This window comes from Schistocerca cancellata, chromosome 7 (assembly GCF_023864275.1).
Source record: "Schistocerca cancellata isolate TAMUIC-IGC-003103 chromosome 7, iqSchCanc2.1, whole genome shotgun sequence".
NCBI classification, from domain to species: Eukaryota; Metazoa; Arthropoda; class Insecta; order Orthoptera; family Acrididae; genus Schistocerca; species Schistocerca cancellata.
The window spans coordinates 588,465,654-588,488,032 of NC_064632.1; the positions used below are offsets into that span (position 1 = coordinate 588,465,654).

At 40.3% G+C, this 22,379-nt stretch overlaps 1 protein-coding gene across 1 annotated transcript in view; it reads right to left on the reverse strand.

Moving 5' to 3' along the window:
- Positions 1-22,379, reverse strand: part of LOC126092000 (medium-chain acyl-CoA ligase ACSF2, mitochondrial-like) — a 100,658-nt gene that overhangs the window by 28,414 nt on the left and 49,865 nt on the right. The window contains exons 6-9 of the mRNA XM_049907374.1: positions 13,112-13,207; positions 12,875-13,023; positions 5,632-5,800; positions 5,441-5,548 (exon numbers count right to left, since the gene is read on the reverse strand). Coding sequence (XP_049763331.1) covers positions 5,441-5,548; positions 5,632-5,800; positions 12,875-13,023; positions 13,112-13,207 — 522 coding nt within the window. The remainder of the gene's footprint in view (positions 1-5,440; positions 5,549-5,631; positions 5,801-12,874; positions 13,024-13,111; positions 13,208-22,379) is intronic.

Here is a 22,379-nt window from a genome sequence, read left to right on the forward strand (position 1 = left end):
TGGGGAAGCCTAACACTTTGTAAGAACATTTAAGATGCAGATGACGAAGCTCCGCCGAGAACATTCCAGAGAGAATGCTCTTCTCTTATTCTTCAGTTCTTATCAATCTCTGCCTCCTAATGGCAAATCTCCAGCAGAGCTACGTGGACATCCCCACGGTACTATTTTGAGCTTATCGCATCCCCAAACAGTGCCATCTCCTCAGCACTTTTGCACAAAGTTCACAGGGTCTGACAACGTATACTTCTGCGTATATAATCCGCAACATACCTAGGAGCCACGCACTGTGGTTCTCATTCATGGGTGAGCACATTATGACGTCGCGCCACCTTCTGGTCATATCTGTTGCTGGCACCAGAATCAATTGAGAGCCCACCCTTGTGATGATTACGGTGATTGTGTCACGAGATTTCATTCCACAGATTCTGGCTGGTTGTCACCCCGGGCTTCATTTGGGCTTTGCATCTCACGGCCTCCATCCGACTTAATGGAGTCTCCTCTGGCCAGCCCCACCTCCAGGCTGCAGCCACCTCTGCATGCCTTCAAGCAGCCTTTGTCACCAGTGCCACCTTCCCTGCTGCCAACCCACACAAATGTGAACCTGCCATCAACAGACAACCCTGCCCCCTCGGACCTGAATGCACCAACATCTTCCCTGTTGCGACTACCTTCAGGAACCACCAGGGATGCCTCGTGTCCTGGCGCCCCTGAAGATCTGCCCCAGGTGTGCACCCTGCTGACAGTTTCCTGGCAGATGTTCCCTCGCAGGTGCGAGACAAATGTCAGGGTGTGGGCTAGTGGGAGCTATCTGTCACAGTTCTGCCACCAGTTTTCTAATCTACGGCAGTGCTCCTCCCCTGCCACCGTTCAACAGTTTCCCGATGACTGTGCATCAATTCGGTGAGGGAGCGGGATGGTGTGGTACTCACGGCCTCAGATAGTACCACACTACGGCCAATAAGCTGCACTCAAAACACTCTTAGCACAGCAGTTGTATGGGTTGGAAGTAAAAACTTTACTGCAGTCTGCAAGGGGCCACAGTTGCCAACTCGTGTGCGTCACATGTGTATATAGCAATTGATCAATGCCTCAAATACTGGAGCACTGAGCTACAGTTGACAGTTCTCTTCAGTGCTCCGAGTCGTGTACGGTCTCCAGTTACTGCTGAGTCTACAAGGTGCAATGTTTATCTACCGTCTCCGAGGCTTGGGACCCGTAGTGCAACAGGAAGCTGGAAGTCAAGGGGTGGAATGACTGACTGAGCATTATGGGACCTTTACTTTTTTTGTTTGATAGATAGATAGATAGATAGAGAGAGAGAGAGAGAGAGAGAGAGAGAGAGAATCATCATCATCATCATCATCATCATCATCATCATCGAACAAAAAGAAATTTTGCAGATAGGCAACTATTAACGAAATAAAGCAATGTGTCTTCCCTTCTATCAGTGTGTTGCTGCGGAGTGGAGTGCTTCCATACAATGTTAATCTTTCCTCTTGGTTCTTGCTTCTCCTGCCAATAACAACACTCTCCTACACATCCGCTTTAGTGTTTTAAGACTGACACAGCGATATAAAATGTCACCTGTAACAAGCTTGAGTTTGTAACTTGCAGGAGCAATGTTGAAAGGTAGCCAATGCCACAGTAATTCACAAGGACACTTCATTGGAAGCACGGTAAGCACTATAAGTGATTTACTATGACACTGCAATCAATGCCAATCTCAAATACCAGAAACACTTAGCATCCTTGGAGGCATTGCCTATCCCTTTGACAGTCAGAGTTCGTCCACGGCGTCACATTAACTTAGGTCTCACCACCCTCACCTCATTGCATGCCTCATGCCGCACCAGCGAGACTCCTGCCAGCCAATAGCCACATCCCTGTCAGCATCGGACATGAACCCAATGCCAGTCAGAGGTGAAGTCTTTAGTTGCAAGACGCACCAGTGCTGACATGGTACATTAGGCACTGTAGGTCAGCTCTGGCCTCTATGTAGGAATCACTCAGAGGCACAGTGACAGGACTTTGATATTTTAGAGGACTTGCAATAATTTACATCTAATTGTGCTGGACATTTCACAAGAAGCAGCATCATTTAAGCTGAATATTTATTCATATTTACTAATTATTATTTTAGTGCTAATTGTTGGGAATCTTTCTGATTGAAAAAACCTATCCGCTGTCCTGCATTCCCAACAGGAAGGTTCCCTCCAGAAGACTCAAACAGGATGGAATAGGTGTGTGTGTGTGTGTGGGGGGGGGGGGGGGGAGGAAGGGGGGGGTATTTTTGAAAAAGGCCTCGTTGGCTGAATGCTAGCTTTCTGACAGTCTTTTTGTTGTGCCTATCCGTGACCAAGCATTTCTGCTATATGGTGAGTAGCAACTATCCTTTTCAAAACACTGTTATATTCCATTCTGGATTTTCTATTGTTTAAAGATCAGGTACAATTTTTCACTAACTGTAGTTTGAGTCACAACCAGTGTTTCACCACAATCTAACATCATCAGTTTTCGATCTGATTGTTGTGCAACACCAAATCAAAATGGTTACTTTCTCCACACTAATTACTGCATTTCTTGAAACTGCAGCAAATTTGACATTAGTCAATATTTAGTCTGTCCTGTGCTTGAATTGCTCAGTTACAGATATTATTCAGTGAAAGGTAATTCTACAGAATATCCTAAACAGTTTTTTAAATGGATATCATCTAGCTAAAATAGCGTGTGTATAATTTCAAATGATGCTTTTTATATCTGTATATTTTTGATAGAAAGTTCTTATATCAGAAAGTTTTTTTTCTTTTCTTATTACAACAACAATTTGTAAATGTTGCCTGTTTAGGTTAAACCATATACAATGCTCATACAACTTGTTTAATAGCACTGCAGAAACAAATGGTAAGTTCCATCGTAGTTACTAGTTATAAAAAATAGCTGTAATAATTTCTCTGATAAATTACATGTCTCAACAATGAGAGCCCTGAAATGAAACAAAAAAATTAATAACCACTGCAAAATAATAATAATAATAATAATAATAATAATAATAATAATAATAATAGTTATAAACAGGTTAATTTTGTTAAAAACAATGGGAAGTCCATGATGGACTAACAAAATATTATAGAAAGGATACTCTTCTGCTCACCTCAGAGGACAAGCGGAGGGACAGGAGGGCCTGTTGGATTTTTGGAATGGGGTCACTGTGGCAGGGTTTGTAGGTGGTCCTCTGCCATGTAATTCCTATGGTTCACAACCACAGTGGTGGAACCAATGTCAGCAGATAGGACTGTAAGGTTAGAATCCTTATTTTTCTGGGGGATTGCAGTTCTTTCTGTGGGGTGTATCGTTGGATTCCATGTTGAAGAAAATGAGGAATAATGGTGAAGCAAGGTTTGAGGTTAAGAAATTCTGTAATTTTAACTGGGAAGGAGGGGGAGGGGTGTGGCAGGTTGGGGGCAGTCGGGGTGGCCCATGGTTGGATAGAATGAACTGAACCAGGCAAGGTTCAATGTTGGTTTTGTGTAGAGTCTGATTGGTAGTGTCAGTGAAAAAAATATTTCCATACAGAGAGTGCGAGGAGGAGAGTACGAGGACGAGAGAAGGTCTTTACCAAGTCCAACATGACTGACTTTGGTAATGAGGCAAAAGGTAAGACCTCTGGAGATGATTGCTACTTCTGTGGGACTAAGGTGTCTGCTACAAGAGAAAAGGTTCACAGCAGTGTTTTGGATCTTTTTAGGTCCTGGATTGTGTGTGGTGATGGGGAGTTTGTCATTAAGGCGCGATTAGCCAGCTTTGAGGGGATGCAAGGGAGGTTGAGAGGTTCTTGAACAAGCTGGAGATGTTTTTGAGGTGGTGGTGTGCTCACTGCTCTAGTTCTTGGATGGAAAGTATTTTAATGTGTGAGATGGGATGCAGGAATTTGGAAATGCAGAGCAGGAGAAATTTACAGGTGGAGAGGAGGTATTGCAAGGAGATTTGGGCTGGATTTATTAACAATAAAATCAGGCTTTTTGCAGATGATGCAGTTATCTGTAAAGAAGTACTGTCAGAGAGGCTGCACAAATATTCAGTCAGAACTTCACAAGATTTCAATGTGTTGTAGAGATTTGCTCTAAATCTTCAGAAATGTAAAATTTTACACCACATTTAAAAAAAAAAGTATCCTATGACTATAATATCAATGAGCCCTGTTGGAATCGGCGAACTCATATAAATACCTGGGTGTAACACTTCATAGGGGTATTAAACTGAATCATCACATAGATTCAATTGTGTGTAAAGCAGGTGGTAGACTTCAGTATTGGTAGAATACTGGGAAAGAGATTGCTTGCAAAAAAAAACTCATTTGACCCATCCTAGAATATTGTTGAAGTGTGTAGGGCCCATACCAGATAGAATGAACAGGGGATATTGAACATATACAGAGAAGTGCAGCATCAATGGTCACAGGTTTGTTTAATCCATGGGAGAGTATCACAGAGATACTGAAGGAACTGAACTGGAGAATTGTTGAAGACAGATGTAAACCATCCCGAAAAAATCAGTTAAGAAATTCAAGAATTGGCCTTAAATGATTAGTCTAGGGATATACTACAACCCCTCACATAGGAGTCATGAGGATAAGATTAGAATTATTACTGCACGCACAGAGCCATTCGAACAATCATTGTTCCCATGCCCCATAAGTGAATGGAACATGACAGATTAAATATTGACTTTTGTTGGATTACGTTAGAGAGAATTATGGAGTGACAGAATTCGAACAGGCAGAGGTCCTTGTGAAAGGAGGAGCTGCAGCCAGAGATGGGCCACTTGATGTGGTTTCCATGGGCAAGGTAACAATGCAGGAACAGTATGCGGGACTAGGTTCTGGTTAGGCATAGAGAAACTTTTCTGTATTGGTGTAGATGGAAGGACCTAGGATCCATATTGGAGAATAAAAACATGTAAAAATATGTACAAATATGTAGGATAAATGCAAAATATGGAACAGATAAAGTAGGTGGAGGGAGTAGGGCTGTACTGAAAAGTAATTATGTTCTGTTTGTGGGGTGCTCAACCGCACGGTCATCAGTGCCCATACAAAGTCCCAAGTTTTACACGGTCCAATTTCTTTTTTACACAATCCAATCTAGCCACTATCACAAATGATGATGATGATGATGATGAAATGATGAGGACAACACAAACACCCAGTCCCTGGGCAGAGAAAGTGATAATGAACTAAAACTGTAAGTTCCAACTCTCGTATATATAGTGGGATGCAGTTCAGTGAGTGAATGTGTGTGAAGGGAGAGGAACAGCAGTTTTGTTACTTTTTAGTGCAGTGCATATTTTCCCACTGTCATGAATATCAAACATAACGACACATCTGCAGTTTAACACCATTGCATTTTAAACAGATAAAACGACTTTATGTACAACTGTTTACCTCAACATGGTCAATGACTCTGCCAACAGTAGTGTATGTTTTTTCTGGTGGATCATTTTCCTCAGAAATAAATGACAAGGGAGCAGTTTCAGTCATACCATATAAAGTCTGCAAATAGGACATCAAAGTTATAACACCCAGCAACTTTACTAGTTCGTGAAAACTTAAGTGACTTATTTATTGTTCCTTACTGTAACTCTCTCAAGTCCAAATGTTCTGGTTAACTTTTCATACAGGTCTGGTGAAGATATTGCAGCACCACTTGCCAAAATTTCTAATGAGTTTATTTTCAATCCAGAACTTTCGACAAAATTTAACAGATCTATATTCATAGTAGGGGTACCATACAGAACAGAGCATCTGCAACAAGAAACAAAACCTGTGACTAAAGTAAACTGTTTTGGCTCGTCATCTCCTTTCCATCACACAACAACAAAAAAGAAACAATAAGATTACAATAATTTACTACAATTTTTTACTGAGTTAATGTAGGGATGACACAGCTTGACATACATTTCAGACAAGAACAGCTACAAGTGTAGAAGATAGTCCTTTCCTGGAAAGGTCATCATAATTCCACAGTATTGTCACGTAATAGCCTGAGTCATTAAGTTTGAATTTGGCCAAAACTTGAGTGCTGCTGAAATGAATGGGATGACTAAGGATTGCTACAGTAAAAAATTTCTTCCATATTTCAGGAAAGAACATAAAAAAAAACATTAAGACTCAGTGATGTGGTATGTTAAACCATCTACAAAACTGACCCAGGCCTAAACAGATAATGCATTTACAAAGTATGATATAAGTTTAAACAGCTGTCTATGACAAGAAAACCTAATGTCAAAGAATATATCTAAAAACAAAGATGATGAGACTTACCAAACAAAAGCGCTGGCAGGTCGATAGACACACAAACAAACACAAACATACACACAAAATTCAAGCTTTCGCAACAAACGGTTGCTTCGTCAGGAAAGAGGGGAGGAGAGGGAAAGACGAAAGGATGTGGGTTTTAAGGGAGAGGGTAAGGAGTCATTCCAATCCCGGGAGCGGAAAGACTTACCTTAGGGGGAAAAAAGGACAGGTATACACTCGCTCGCTCACACACACACACACACACACACACACACACACACACACACACACACACACACACACACACACACACACACACACACACCCATCCGCACATACACAGACACAAGCTTGAAAAATGTTTGCTTGTGTCTGTGTATGTGCGGATGGATATGTGTGTGTGCGCGCGAGTGTATACCTGTCCTTTTTTCCCCCTAATGTAAGTCTTTCCGCTCCCGGGATTGGAATGACTCCTTACCCTATCCCTTAAAACCCACATCCTTTCGTCTTTTCCTCTCCTTCCCTCTTTCCTGACGAAGCAACCGTTTGTTGCGAAAGCTTGAATTTTGTGTGTATGTTTGTGTGTCTATCAACCTGCCAGCGCTTTTGTTTGGTAAGTCTCATCATCTTTGTTTTTAGATATATTTTTCCCACGTGGAATGTTTCCCTCTATTATATTCATGTCAAAGAATGATAGATATTATGTCAGGAAAAGTCATTGCAAATCCATATTCCAGCTACTTTGAGAGCTTTATATATTAGATTACTATTTAACCATACTTAGAAAAAAAACTGTGATTGCAGGTTTTAGTGTTCACTGCTTGTAAAAAAATCTCAGCTGCTAATTGACATTTTCTTCATGCACATACCACTGCTTAAAGGCTTCTCTGTTCACTGACTAGTGATGTGTTCTTATACAAATACTTAACAAAAAAATAGTTTAGGGTGAAAATGGAAGCAAGCATTTTGACTGCGTAACTTCCTTATATACTATTTAATAGCATGACATGTCATACTTGAGAAGTCCTGAGACGACTTATTCCAATTAAGTATGGTTTATCTTCCTACACACTGGTTTCACTTTGTACACTTCTCATTTCTTAATTGTCTTTGTCCACAAAATCAAGTGTTGCATTTCATTCCTCTCTCTCTCTCTCTCTCTCTCGATCTGTGTGTGTGTGTGTGTGTGTGTGTGTGTGTGTGTGTGTGTGTGTGTGTGGTTGACACATGGTCCTTTTTCTCTATTATTTTCCACTAACTTCTCTATTTTTTTTCACTAAATTATTGAAATGAGTTTAGTCACTTTACAGACTGAGCAGTCTGGTGTACCTACTGAGAAATTAGAGATTAAAAATTAGCCTTTTCAATAACAGCACAAGCTTTTGCAGCATGAACAAAGCTAAGGTACAAATTTCTTTAGAGACTGGGTGGGCTGCTGAATGTACCAATACATATTATTATTTTTGGTATGGTAAATGACAAGTATTATTGTCTATTTAAGAACCTGGTGCACTTCCCCAAGCTTACTAAAGCTATTTCAGAGGCAGAATCTGTACACACTGTCAACAAGATGTCAGCTGATTTTTTTCATCATAGCTGCCAAACATGTTCAGGCAATCAACACAAAGAGCATTGTTTATCCCCTCTTGTACACTGATTCTCCGTGACTGTTGATTTTCATCTGTAGAATTTCTTTCAGTTACAATTTGAGCTGCGAATTCCGTTGAAATTGTATCCATCCTTGTTTCAATTCACATTCAATTTACAGTTTGACATAACTATTTAGCGAGTCTGTGTTAGTTTCGGTGCTTTTTCTACATAGATTTTTTGATCACAGGACACAGTCCACCAGAGATGATATTTTGTGGCTGTGCCTCATCTTAGTTCAAGTATAGTTGTAGCATTTGGTTCAGAAGACTCAACTAGTCTCGTGACAGTTGTGACCCTGGCGTGATTAGCCAGTGTAAATAAACCTGCAATACCAGAGGACTTATGCTCAGCTTCTCAAAAAGTCAAAATTTTCCACACTGGTAGATGTACCTGCCACAGGAAGATTCACAGTTTGAATAACCCATTTTGACCACACAATCCTACACTATGGTTTACTAAAGTTGAGGCAATTTCTCAGCACTCTAGTAACCACAGACTCCACAGAATTTGCTCTAGTGTTGCAGTAGTCCAGGACATAACCACAGCACCTGAAACAGAGTCATAGGAGAAGCTCAAAGGAGAGCTGATAAGCAGATTATCTGCCTCACAAGAAGAGCACTTATGTACTTATACAGGAAGACATCGGGGACAGAAACAAGTTGCAGTATCTCCAACATCTACTCACCAGCGCCAACACAGGCACGGTGCCAGATACACTGCTGCACACACTGGAGCAGCCAACTGCCAGCTCAAGTAATTGCCACTGAAGCGGCCCAGACAGACGCCACTTGACGCCATGGCAGATGTAGCAGGTAAAATTCACGATGCAATTGTGCCACCCCACACAGTTCAGCAGCAGTGGCACGCAACAGCACATCGTTGGCCACAGTGATACATGTAGATTATGAATACCTCGTTAACAAGGTTGATGCCTTAAGCCAACAAATCAGTAAGCTATTCTCTTGCCACAATGTGAGAGGTCAGTAAGTCATTCCTCCATGAACTCTTCAGTAGTGAGCAGCACAGCACAGCCATTGTCTGACATCTGTTGGTAACACTGGAAATTCAAAGACCAGGCATGTAAATGCACTTTGTGTGCCTTCCCCAACAGCAACGGCAATTGGACGTACATGCACACAGTTGACAGTTGCCATCCTTGTGCCCCTTCATAATGGATTGGAAGATACGATGGATGTTTCTGGTGGATGCAGGATTGATTTTTAACACTGATCCTTTTGTTTAAGTATTGGCAGCCGACTTGACTTTACCTCTCTGCAGCCAAAAACTCTAGCACAGTAACCTTCAGCACACAACACACGGAAATGAATTTGGGATTATCTCGCACTTCTGCTTGGAACTTTACCATAGCAAACATGATTTAATCGGTTAACTGAGCTGACTTTCTGGTGCAGTACAGTCTACTGCCACACATCGTCAACATGTACACTATGTGATCAAAAGTATCCAGACACCCTCAAAAGCATACGTTTTTCATATTAGGTGCACTGTGCTGCCACCTACTGCCAGGTACTCCATATCAGCAACCTCAGTAGTCATTAGACATCACGAGAGCAGGATGGGGTGCTCCGCAGAACTCACGGACTTCGAACGTGGTCAGGTGATTGGGTGTCACTTGTGTCATACGTCTGTACACAAGATTTCCACACTCTTGAACATCCCTAGGTACACTGCTTCTGATTTGATAGTGAAGTGGAAACGTGATGGGACACGTACAGCACAGAAGCATACAGCCTGACCTCGTCTGTTGAATGACAGAGTCCGCCGATAGTTGAAGAGGGTTGTAATGTGTAATAGGCAGACTTCTATTCAGACTATTACACAGGAATTCCAAACTGCATCAGGACCCATTGCAAGTACTATGACTTATGTGGGAGGTGAGAAAACTTTGATTTCATGGTTGAGCAGCTGCTCATAAGCCACATATCACGCCGGTATATGCCAAACGACGCCACTGTTGGTGTAAGAAGCGTAAACACTGGATGACTGAACAGTGGAAAAACATTGTGTGGAGTGAAGAATCACAGTACACAATGTGGTGATCTGATGGCAGGATGTGAGTATAGCGAATGCCCAGTAAACGTCATCTGCCAGCATGTGTAGTGGGAACAGTAAAATTCTGAGGCAGTGGTGTTATGGTGTGGTCATGTTTTTCATGGAGACGGCTTGCACCTCTTGTTGTTTTGCATGGCACTATCACAGCACAGGCTTACATTGATATTTTAAGCATCTTCTAGCATTGTTGAAGAGCAATTCAGGGATGGCAATTGCATCTTTCAACAAGATCGAGCACCTGTTCATAACGCACGGCCTGTGGCCGAGCAGTTACACGACAATAACCTCCCTGTAATGGACTGGCCTGCACAGAGTCCTGATCTGAATCCTACAGAACACCTCTGGGATGTTTTGGACTGCCGACTTCATGCCAGGCCTCATCACCTTACACTGATAGCTCTCCTCAGTGCAGCACTCCACACGAAGAATGGGCTGCCTTCTCCAAGAAACACTCCAGCACCTGACTGAATGTACACCTGCGAGAGTGGAAGCCGTCATCAAGGCTAAGAATGGGCCGACACCATACCGAATTCCAACATTACCGATGGAGGGTGCCACGAACTTTTAAATCATTTTCAGCCAGGTGTCCGGATACTTTTGGTTACACAGTGTCTCTCATCACTGGCCTAGCTGCTACTGGTTTTTTACGCAGTGCAGCGATGCACAGTGCCAAGCTTATCCAGTCGGCAGGCAGCAGATACACCGAGCTGCTGTAGCCGTTCCCAGGTACTACATTACCTCCAGGTGCACCTAACGAGGTATGTCACAACTTTGTGCACTACATTAAGACTACTGCAGCCCACCAATTTCATATAGGTGAAGAGGATTTGCCCCCGATAGCTATGCTGTTGCCAAGGCGGAATTCAATATTAAGCGGAAGGAAGGCACCATTCACCTTTTCAGTAGTCCACGGTCACTGTCTCCACAACTGGCGCCCAGGTTGTCTGGCATATTATATCAAGTCAAACTGCAGTCAGTTCAGCACTGGAACAAGACACAGATGGTTCACTGAAGCCAACTGCATTTTATTCACATGATCTCTGTCACAATTAAAAAGGAAGTGAGTTTGATTGCAAGGTATTTAATACTTTGCACACAGTTGGAGGCGAGAGTGTTTACCATTTTCACCAGCGACAAAACCCTTCTGTGCCTTCCGACAGATTAATGATAAATGCATGCCACAGCAATACAATCAGTTGGAATTTATCACTCAATTTGGCACTGACATACACTACATAGCAAGAATTGATAACACAGTATTCGACTGCCCACCCCACGTAAACAGCTCAATGAATGCTACAGATTTTGGTAACTTCCTAAAGCACAAAAGTCAGACCGGGAGCTTCAGGGCCTTCTCAAAGATGCTTCCTCCAATCTTCAGCTGAAACTGATTGGTGTTCCTGCCACAAATGTAAAGCTTTGTTGTGAAGTCTCTCCAGACAAGGTACTGAGACCCTTCATAACTTTCACCATCCTGGTATCAGATCTACAGTTTAACTGATTGCTAACCATTTCATATGGCCTGGTATGCAGAAAGATGATCAAGTGTGGACTCAAGCATGTGTTCAGTGTCAATGTAGTGAAGTATCTCACCACGTGCACATTCCTGTGTCAGTGTGAAATTTCCCTGATGCAACCACATGATTTGCACATGTGCCTTTACTGAATAGTCAACAATACCTATTAAGAGCGATCAACTGATTTACCTGGTGGCCTGAAGCCATACCAGTCAACAATATTTCAGCAGGAACATTGGCCGCCACCTCCATTTCACACTGGATTTCAAGCTTTGGTTGTTTGCTACATATCACAACAGCCCACAGCCGACAATTAAGAGTCTAAATTGTTTGCCCAGCTGAGCGAATTCTGTTGTGCCATACATCAGAAGACCACACGCTATCACTCAACAAGTAATGGCAAGAGAGAACACTGCCACAGTTCATTAGGAGCCACAATCATGTGTCACGATCCACACTGGACAACAACCTTACCATTGGTCTTGCTCAGTATGTGAAGCACTTATGAACCTGACCTGGACTCTCCATCAGCTGAGCTCGTTTATGGCAAAGCCCAGCAACTGCCAAGTGAGGCAACTCTTCTAAGTGCAGTCAAGATGGATGACATCAATCTTACGTATTTCATTTCTTGCCCGAGGGAACGGGTGAATCAAATCCAACCTCAGAAAGCACAAAGACGTGGAACTTCACCTACCTATATGCACACATGTTATGCTATGCACAGATAGAGTGAAACTTGCAGTGACACTTCCATACACAGGCCCTTGTCATGTCATTGGCTGAGGCTAAAGAACCATAGAAATTTTGATCAATGTCGAATCCAGTCTTCATGTTACCTGCATTACTACAAATGCTTGCACAATGTAACCAGCCACATTTCCAGATGAAGGAGAAACTCAACCCAAGTGCTAACGTATCTTGGATGGCACGTACATTTCCCATTGCAATGACAATCCACCTTCCCCAGGGAGCGGCTGATGTAGCAACAAACATCAGCACGTCATCAAAGAGCTATCAGTTTGTGTGTGTGTGTGTGTGTGTGTGTGTGTGTGATTTTTTTCCAGTTAGTTACTGTTTGGGTTTGGACTTCTGTAAAAATTTCAACTGCCCTTGTTTCAATTCATGTTTAGTTTACAGTGACTATTTAGTGAGTCTGTATAATTTTCTGTAGTTTGTTCTAAATAAATCACAGTACACTAGAATTTATATTTTGTGCCTGTGCCTGGCTGAGTTGATGAATGTTTGTAACATTCAGTTCAGAAGACTATCAACTAGTCTTTAAGCACTTTGGTCTGCGACTAATTGTTAATTATGATGAGATGATTACAAAAAAACTTACTTTTCTTTCAGTATTGCTTTTGCTGAATCCTCTCCTTTGAAACCCGCTGAAGGTAACACAATTGTACACCCATGATGCAGTGAATTGAGAACTCCACACACATTTCCAAAACAGTGAAAAAAGGGCACTTGTAGACATATACGATGATGCTAGAACACAACAAATTCCATGCTCTCGAATACCCATATTACTATATTTAAATCTCTCAGGTAATAGGTTAAATGATATATAACTTACCTTTTTATATAGGCCCGCTCTCTCACCCAAGAAATATGAGTTGTTGACAACACTATGGTGACTTAACAAGGTTGCTTTTGGATGTCCTGTTGTGCCCTATTAAAGATATACATATTAAAAACAAGGCAATTGTATAAACTATGAAAATGTAACAGAAAAAAATTAATTACACCAAACTGCCAATGGGGCAATTTTGTATTATTATGCATAAAGAAGGGATTATATTTTCTTGTTAACCAACTTTTGCATGATTTACCTGACACTAAGTTAAGCAGTAAAAAATTAACCCCTTACTGTACAAATAAAGCCTCAGTGCAATGGTTTAGAAAATAATATGTCCCTTTTCTTGTCTAAGTGGCATAAGTCCCTCTCTCAGTAGGCCTCACAATTTAGAATTCTAATGTCTTGAATCATTAAAATGAGAATAAGCCGTGGAAGAGCTGAAAATAGTCAAAACCAATCAACAATTTGAGGAAACTACCATTCTTGATTTTTAAAATGATGCATCAGAAAATTTACTTCTATAGCTATTGCACATTTTGACATTAACAGGCAATTTCAAGCAATCCTGTTGGAGGAACATCTGCAGCTGAGCATTATACCAGAGGTTGAAAATTGTATAGTGCACCGCGCCTTGTACACATCCACTGCGCAAGGGAGAGGGGGCCTCACAGCATCAAGTTACGACACCTGAACATGGACGTATAAGAGCCCGAAACCAGTCTTGTGATAATAAAAGAACTTTTACAACTCTAGCAGTACTTTCAAGCTCTGGTAGGAGGCAATTTCAGGTAATATTAGCTATGCAGAGGGATCCTGCAATTAATTTACAGTATGAACGCATTTTATGAACTGCCTCTAATGTTGTGTTGACCTCTTCTTATGTCGTGGCTGTTTACACCAAGATAAATGAAGTAATTATTTTGTAGCCTAGTAGAAATAAATATCTTAATGCAACAATTCCTTCTATACATTCCAGTATGAAGACAATATGTACTTCCTATTCCACATAATCACTGTTTTCGAAACTTTCACATTAAACTTTGGTTAAAATAACTTTATGACCGACATCTAAGCGAGTCAAATGGTTGGCTTCAGCCAGCCACCAGGCACCTGTTAATAGTTCTTTCTCAACTGCCACGCGCTTGCTGTGTCGCCTGTTTTGTAGGTACATGCCGAGCCATGTCAAAAAATACTGCCAGCTGCCAATGGAGTTTGTCAGTCACAGGGTTATTTTAATTGAGCTATTATGTTTGGAACCCTTTAAATAAAGATCCCATTTCATTACATTTGACTGCTTTGCCCAGACCCAACTCATTGTCTTGGTCTTTGTATTTTATTGGGCTATTCTTAAATTGTTTAAGGCCTTAGATTCTGCAAATCATTCAGTAGTCTTACACAAACTTACAGCAAAAAGGAAGAAACATTTGATATCTTATAATATTCCAGAATTTGTGCATCCTCACTATTTCCAGGGTTGCTCATCAAAGAAACTGTTTTAATATGATACTGCGAAGTTCTGGGGGAAGACCATAAATAATGAAAGGAAAAAAGGCTTACAGTCGTGCAAAAGGCTCCGCAAAATATGCACCAGAGTTGGTATACAATGTGACTGCTTTCACAGGTGGCTCTGCCTCTTCTAGGATAGACAATGCCTGTCCCAGGGCTAGAATAGGGTGTGCAAGTTGGGTGCATGGGGCAGGTGTTGCTCCTTCCAAAAGGATATTTTTAATATGGAAAGGGGGTCGGGAGTAGATGTGATACAACAATAATCCAGGTTTTTTGTGCATAGGGGTATGCTATAAAATTTGAGAGTGACTGTGATAAAAGATGCGGGTATGCTTTATACAGCTTGAGTGCACCTTTAACATAGTTTTACACTGCCATATGTTACCTCAAGTGTGTCTTGATACATCATCATTTTGCTACCTTGTTCTGGTGGTCCGGATAATCCGTGCCACCACCATGCTTCACCATCCAACTCTTCTGCACTTTGTTCCATCTTGCAGTGAATGCTAAATGAAAGATCACAACTTCGACTCCGAGCTACGGAATGACTGAATGAACATTTGTTTCAATTATATATTTTAAAGCCCATGATACCTTCAATAGGAGGTATCACAGAATAAACATGTGTCCCCAGCTGGTAGATACCACACATTCTCCCCAACGTACCTTGAACCTCCCATAGCAGCTGTGTCAATATAAAGCAGTGCGGACAGTCTAATTTCACCTTGCACACTATTTCTATCTATTTCCTCTTACGATCATCTTTTGTTGAGATGATGATTCTTCTGGTGGACTAGGATACTTGCTAACAGATCCCGATACACTAATATCCCCACACTGAAGCTAAAGATGTCATGTACAAATTTCTTAACTATATACATTACCAATGCTGTAGTACATCTCCAACAGAGATGTGTAATAACTCTTACACACATCATGATTGTAACACATATCCAACAGGTACATATATTTCACACGTCATAACTGATTACTATGTAGTTACTAACAGATCATAAATCCCCAAGAAAACATTTTTCTTTCTATTCACTAGGTCAAAATTATCACAGCAAATGATGGTTTTCTTTTACAATTCTGTACACAACTCTCTTCATCAATATTTAAAATTTGTTCACGTATGTAGATATTCTTTTTGCTTGGGCTTGATAATATAACAGGACAAATTTGCTTTTAAATTTTCTGATGTTGACATCTCACATTTTCATTTAATATTTTTACACGGAACATACAAATGTATACAACATTATTTCTAGAAGCAACTTATATAGATTCCTAAACTTCCATGAGTACACCTCAATATTTCAAATTCTCTTGCATTTGTACACATGGAGATGTAAAAGGTCTCCACCCCTTGCAACTAGCAATGTTCTCATTACCTTCACTAGTAAGGAAAACCTCTCCAGTTACATGACAATCGTCACTGGAACTATTTAATTACACCGTCAAATAATTGTTAGACCTTACTGTACAATGTTTCTTTCTTTATTTCCATGACAGTGTCCCATTTCAATCCCGACAAATACGAGGTCTGTTCAAAAAATTCTGGAACATTCATAATTTCACACCAATGGTGTCTTGAAGCAAAATGTGCTTGGCATCCCTGCACAAGCCTGTGTTTAATGTGTAACTGCTGGAAGTCTGGAAGTTTCATTCTTGTATGTCCGTTAGTTATTTGTCACTACTTTTTTGAGCAGAACGTTGTCGCACAGTTTGCGAATCTCGAGATAGCAGAGTTAGAGGAGCAATGCATCTGCATTAAATTTTGCCTGAAACTCAAGAAAATCTTTACAGAGACACAGCAAATGATGCAGGAAACCTACAGTGATGCGTGCTTAAGCCATTCTCAGTGTTACAAATGGTTCACATAGTTTAAAAATGACCAGACAGGAGTTAAAGATCACATTCGTGACGCCACTCGACATCTCACAATGACGCTCACGTCAGGAACGTCAACAAAATTGTGGCTGTCAATCTAAGCCTGACTGCCCAAGAGATTGCAGAAGAATCAAACATTTCAGTTGGATCATGTCATGAAATCCTGACGCAGGATCTTGGAATGCATTGTGTTGCTGCCAAGACCCACGAGTCAAGAGCAGAAAGACCTTCACCTCGCAATCTCTGATGAGCACAAGTGAGAAAGGGATGTTCCTTACGAGAACCACAGCCGATTATGGGACACGAGTCTACAGTTATGATGTTGAGACCAAGGTTCTATCTTCAGAATGGGTTGGGAAAGGTCAAATAGCAAAGCCATGCTGATAGTTTTCTTTGACTTTGAAAGATTAGTTCATCATGAATTCTTGTCACAGGGACAACCTGTTAATCGATGGTACTTTTGGGATGTGCTGCAATGCCTGTGAACAAATGTGAGAAGAAAATGGCCTGAAATGAAATGAGACAATTTATGGCTCTTGCATCATGATAATGCACTTGTACATTTATTCCTGTTGATGCACGACTATTGCACAAAAAACTAAATTACTTCACTGCCTCATCCTCCATACTCTCCAGACCAGGCCCCTGCAGACTTTTTTATTTCCAAAGTTGAAAAACCCATTGAAAGGACGAAGATCTCCAACGACACACTAGATAAAAGGAAATTCGCAGATGGCACTTCACGTGATCCAGCAAAAGGCATACCTAGATTGCTTCCTAAAATGGAAACTGCATTGGGAGTTAAGTATCAGTTGTAGAGGAGAGTATTTCGAAGGAGACCATGCACAGTTAGTAGAAGGTAAATCAAACCATGGAAAATCCAGGATGGAATGTAACAATATTATGAGAAGGAAAGTTGCTACTCACCATACAGTCGAGATGCTGAGTCGCAGATAGGCACAACAAAAAGACACTCACAATTAAAGCTTTCGGCCATTAAGGCCTTCATCAACAACACACCACCAAAAACTTGCACACAAACTCTCACAAAGACCCGCACACAAACTCTCACAAAATGCAACACTCACTCAAGACTGCAGAGAGAGTGTGTGTGCGCGCGCGCGAAGTTTTCTTTTTTGTTCTTTTTTTTTTCGTGGCTCAGCATCTCCACTACATGGTGAGTAGCAACTTTACTTCTCATAATATTGTTATAAGTAAAAGGTAAAAAATTTTGTTGATGAAGTTCCAGAATTTTTTGAACAGACCTTGTATATGGTATATGCCATTTCTTTCTTGATTTCACAGGACCGTAGCATAGTTCAATCTCATCTGGATCTGGATCCTTCTTCACTGCAGTTACACTTCACCTTTTTATCATAACTAAACTGTACACCACCTTTTTATTATTCTTTTACAATACTACTCAGACGTTCCTTATTTGGCAGTACTCTGATGTCACTGTAAGCTCTTTATCAGTAATTTTCTACAGTTCTCTAGTATAAACACATTTTCTCACATTAAAGCAAATCTATGATAACCTAGCCTTTCCTGTATTGTTTTACATCTACCTACTGCAGCTTAAAGTGTCCATCATTCTATATATCTTTATTTGTCTCAGTATGATCTATGAACGGTCTTTGATTATGAAATAAACAAGTGGGATTTGTGGCTACTACTATTTTAATCACTATTCCATGCTTGTAATTAAGGTCTGGCTTGTGGAAAGACCCTCTCACCATTACAGTTGTTTGCCCTACCATTTATACTCAATGAGTAGTAGTACCGGTAGTACAATAGCATTTTTACACTTTAGCTAATATGTGCTCTACGGAACATTTGTCTCACTGCAGATTCTTAATTTAACAGTTCACAATACCCTTTACATACTTATTCAATGTCTCTCCTCAAGAGTGTTAAGTATTCTTATCAATGTCTTCCTTATTCTACTATTTGGCTATCTACCTTATCCAAAGTGTACTTTTCTCTTTGGCGTCTGCACTTGTCAAACGACACTTCATTCGTATGTCTGCATGTTTGTTACCTACCTCATGGGTATTCTCTTCCCCCAAATGGCCGATGTGCCTAAGCAATATTTACTATGAGCTTTCTTGTCTTGTTCAAGTTCTATCGTCCCATGTGTGTAGATAAACATCGGCTGTTCTGTGAAAACAGGCTGTAATCAAAGAGAGAAGGAAAGAGTTCCGCACTAGCGATGACTGAATATGGACAGATGGGAAGATAGTGCTGGACCTTGCATACACGAAGAACGAAAATGAGGAAGGAGAACATTTATTGGAACTGAGGAAGGGAAGAAGACAGATCCCAAAGACTGGTTATCATTCCCACCCACGCACCCACCCCACAGTCTCCCGTCTGGCAGATACATCATTGTGAGCTCTGAGGACATAGATATTCAGCATGCTCTACAGAACAAAGTGTCGCAGTTTCTCCTGGTCAAGTCCTCAAAAAGTAGTCCCAACAAATCCATGTTACAAAAGTGTTGATACAGATGCAGCAACTCGTGATAAAAAGAAAATTCATAATTTGTAAATCATGATTGTCCTGAGTAACATCGAATGTCATAAATGTCATACCTTGTCTCTTGTGATTATTCAGGTACCTAACCATAATGAAATAAATTTCTATTTGATCTGTCTTTAAGATAAATATATTTTTGACATGTGCACTACTGACACAGCAAGCATTCGTGAAATATTTCTCTCATTTGCTATTCGACCAGTGTAAAACGTACAGTAAATGCCTTATTTACTGTTTTGATCACGTCAAATCAGTAGTTTCTGTACTAAAAAAAGTGACTACTCATTTACAAATCTGCAATTTATCTGGTATCTTTTGTGCTAATTATTTATTGCAATAATATCGTTGAAGTTCAAGCTGATTATTGACAAATGTGCCTTATGCTCCATTTACTTTGTTGTATTTGCAATTATTGTTAGTTATAATATTATACAAAGTCGTGAACTTCTAGGTAACTAGTGGATTCTATTTCTGCACACCCACACTGTATGAACCTTTTACTCAACTGGTATTTGGTTTTAGCAAGAAAACTGCTTTTGGATGTGATCTATTGATTATCATATAATGTCCACTGTACCTTGGAAAAAAATTCTTGTGTTCCTTTATGTTAGAGCTTTGATGTACTACTTTGACTAACAATAAGTCATTAAGTTAAGTACTGATGTAACTGCTGTTTCATTCTACACTGAGGTTACAAAAGTCACGAGATCATGATATACACGTACACAGATGGCAGTGGTATCATGTACAAAAGCTATAAAAGGGCAGTGCGTTGGTGGAGCTGTCATTTTTACTCGGGTAATTCATGTGAACAGGTTTCCGACCCGAATTTACAGACTTTGAACAAGGAATTGTAGTTGTAGCTAGGGGCATGGGACATTCTATTTCGGAAATCATTAGGGAATTCAATACTCTGAGATCCACAGCATCAGGAGTACAACAAGAATACCAAATTTTAAGACATTATCTCTCACCAGGGACAACACAGTGGCCGACGGCCTTCACGTAACAACCGAGAGCAGTGCTGTTTGTGTAGTTGTCAGTGCTAACAGACATGCAACACTGCATGGAACAACCACATAAATCAATGTGGGATGTAAGACAAATGTATCTGTTAGGAAAGTGCGGCAAAGTTTAGTATTAATGGGCTGTGGTAGCAGACAAATGATGCTTCACCTACAGTGCCCCTCTTGCCCTACTAATGACCATATTCATTGGATTCCAGACAACTGGAAAACCATGGCCTGGTCAGATGAATCCCAGTTTCAGTTGGTAGGAGATGGTGGTAGGATTCAGGTGTGGTGCAGACTGCATAAAATCATGGACCCAAGTTGTCAACAAGGCACTGTGCATGTTGGTGGATCCATAATGGTGTGCGCTGTGTTTACATGGAATGGACTGGCTTCTCTGGTCCAACTGAACCAATCACTGACTGGAAACAGTTATATTCAGTTACTTTGACACCATTTGTGGCCATTCACGGACTCAGTGGCCATTCACGGACTCAATGTTTCCAAACAATGGAATGGGGCCACAGTTGTTCGTGACAGGTCTGAAGAATAGTCTAGGCAAATCGAGCAAATATTTTGCCATCCAGGCTGCCCGACATGAATCCCAATGAAGATTAATGGGTCATAATCAAGAGGTCTGCTTATGCACAAAATCCTGCACCAGCAACATTTTCATGATGATGGACAGCTATAGAGGAGCATGGTTCAATATTTCTGCAAGGGACTCCCAAAAACTTGTTGAATACATACCATGTCAAACTGCTTCACAATGCCAGTCAAAAAGATGTTTCACATGGAATTTTAGGGTGTCCCATGACTTGTCACCTCAAAGTATTTACCTTGTCATTTGCACGCTGATTCTCGTAAATGCCATTTCACCACTTCTTCTACTTAATTCGTTAGATCTACATTTGCCTCTGGCCATTTAAATAACTTCAATAATGCCTCTCAATGAATTTGTGGTGTAATATTCTTACGAGTGACAATCCATTTGATAAATGGGGTAGTTCATTTAGTTGTGCCTAGGTTGTTTGCCTTTTAGAACTTCCTATTTACTTCATTATCCATTCACAAGGTTATGATTTTGGACTTTATTTTGAAATTTCAATACATTTTATGCCTTCTCATGTCAAAACTATGACTAATAAATTGTGTTCCATGATCTGTAATAAGTCACTTCAGTTTTCCTACTTCAGCAAAATATTTTTGCATACAGTTAATTATTGTCTCAGTATTTGTACAAATATCTGGACCAGCATTCCACAAGTAAATATATAAATGTGACATTTCCCTATCAGTCAGCAACAGAGCATAAAAATCAGAAACTGTTAAATCATGTAATCCTTTCGGCAACATCTGATGCACTGCATAACAAATACCAGTATCCTCCTTTACCTTCTGACAAGTTATACAGGTTCTCAATAAATTTATTTAAGCCTCTGAAATGACAGAACTTACTCATGTGTGTAATACTTCTATGTATACTGAAATGATCATACACTTTACGTATGAACCACACCAATTCTGTCCGAGCATATTCAATAATACGTAGTTTCCAAAATTGTGTATTCTGACTTTCATCAATGTAATACTTAGTTTACCACTATCCACAATTCTCTCTCTGCTGGTAGTAACAACCCCTGCTTACATTTCTGAACTTTACTCTTAAAACTTCAATGTTCCTTGTTTTATTTGATTTGCTAGGTTTCTTTATTTTCAGTGTAACTAAAGTTAACAGCAAATATTATCTCAGGCCCCTTGGTTTTTGTAAAATCTTTCACTTCTGATAATCTGCCTGGAACTTTATTTTGTTAAACCTTCAATGTATTTTATGTCTATATGAAACTGTTGAAGAAACAGTACCCAATGCATGAGGCAGCTATGTATAAATGACTCTCCATCAAAAAGTTAAGTTCTTGGTGGTTGGTATAGAGTACTATTTGAGAACCCCAAATGAGGGTTTCAAATTTTTGTAAACTCTACACTATTGCTAATAACTTTTTCCATTGCAGTATAATTCAATACAAGTCTCTAAGTTTCGACTAGCAAAAGCAATTATTTTATGTTCTTCCAACTTAGGATCCCATTCACCCTGAAACAATTCCAAATAGCTATCTGTTTTAATAACAATAACAAACGTGGTTCATTCATAACTTGTTCACACATATACTGGTGGCAGAAATCAGCTAATCTTAAGAATGAACAGAATTGTCCTGAAGTAAAGAATGTTAGACAATCCTTCATAGCTCGTGTGTTCAGGGTCTAGTTTTACATTGTTTACTCCCACAAGACGTCCTTCAAACTTCAGTTCATCACCT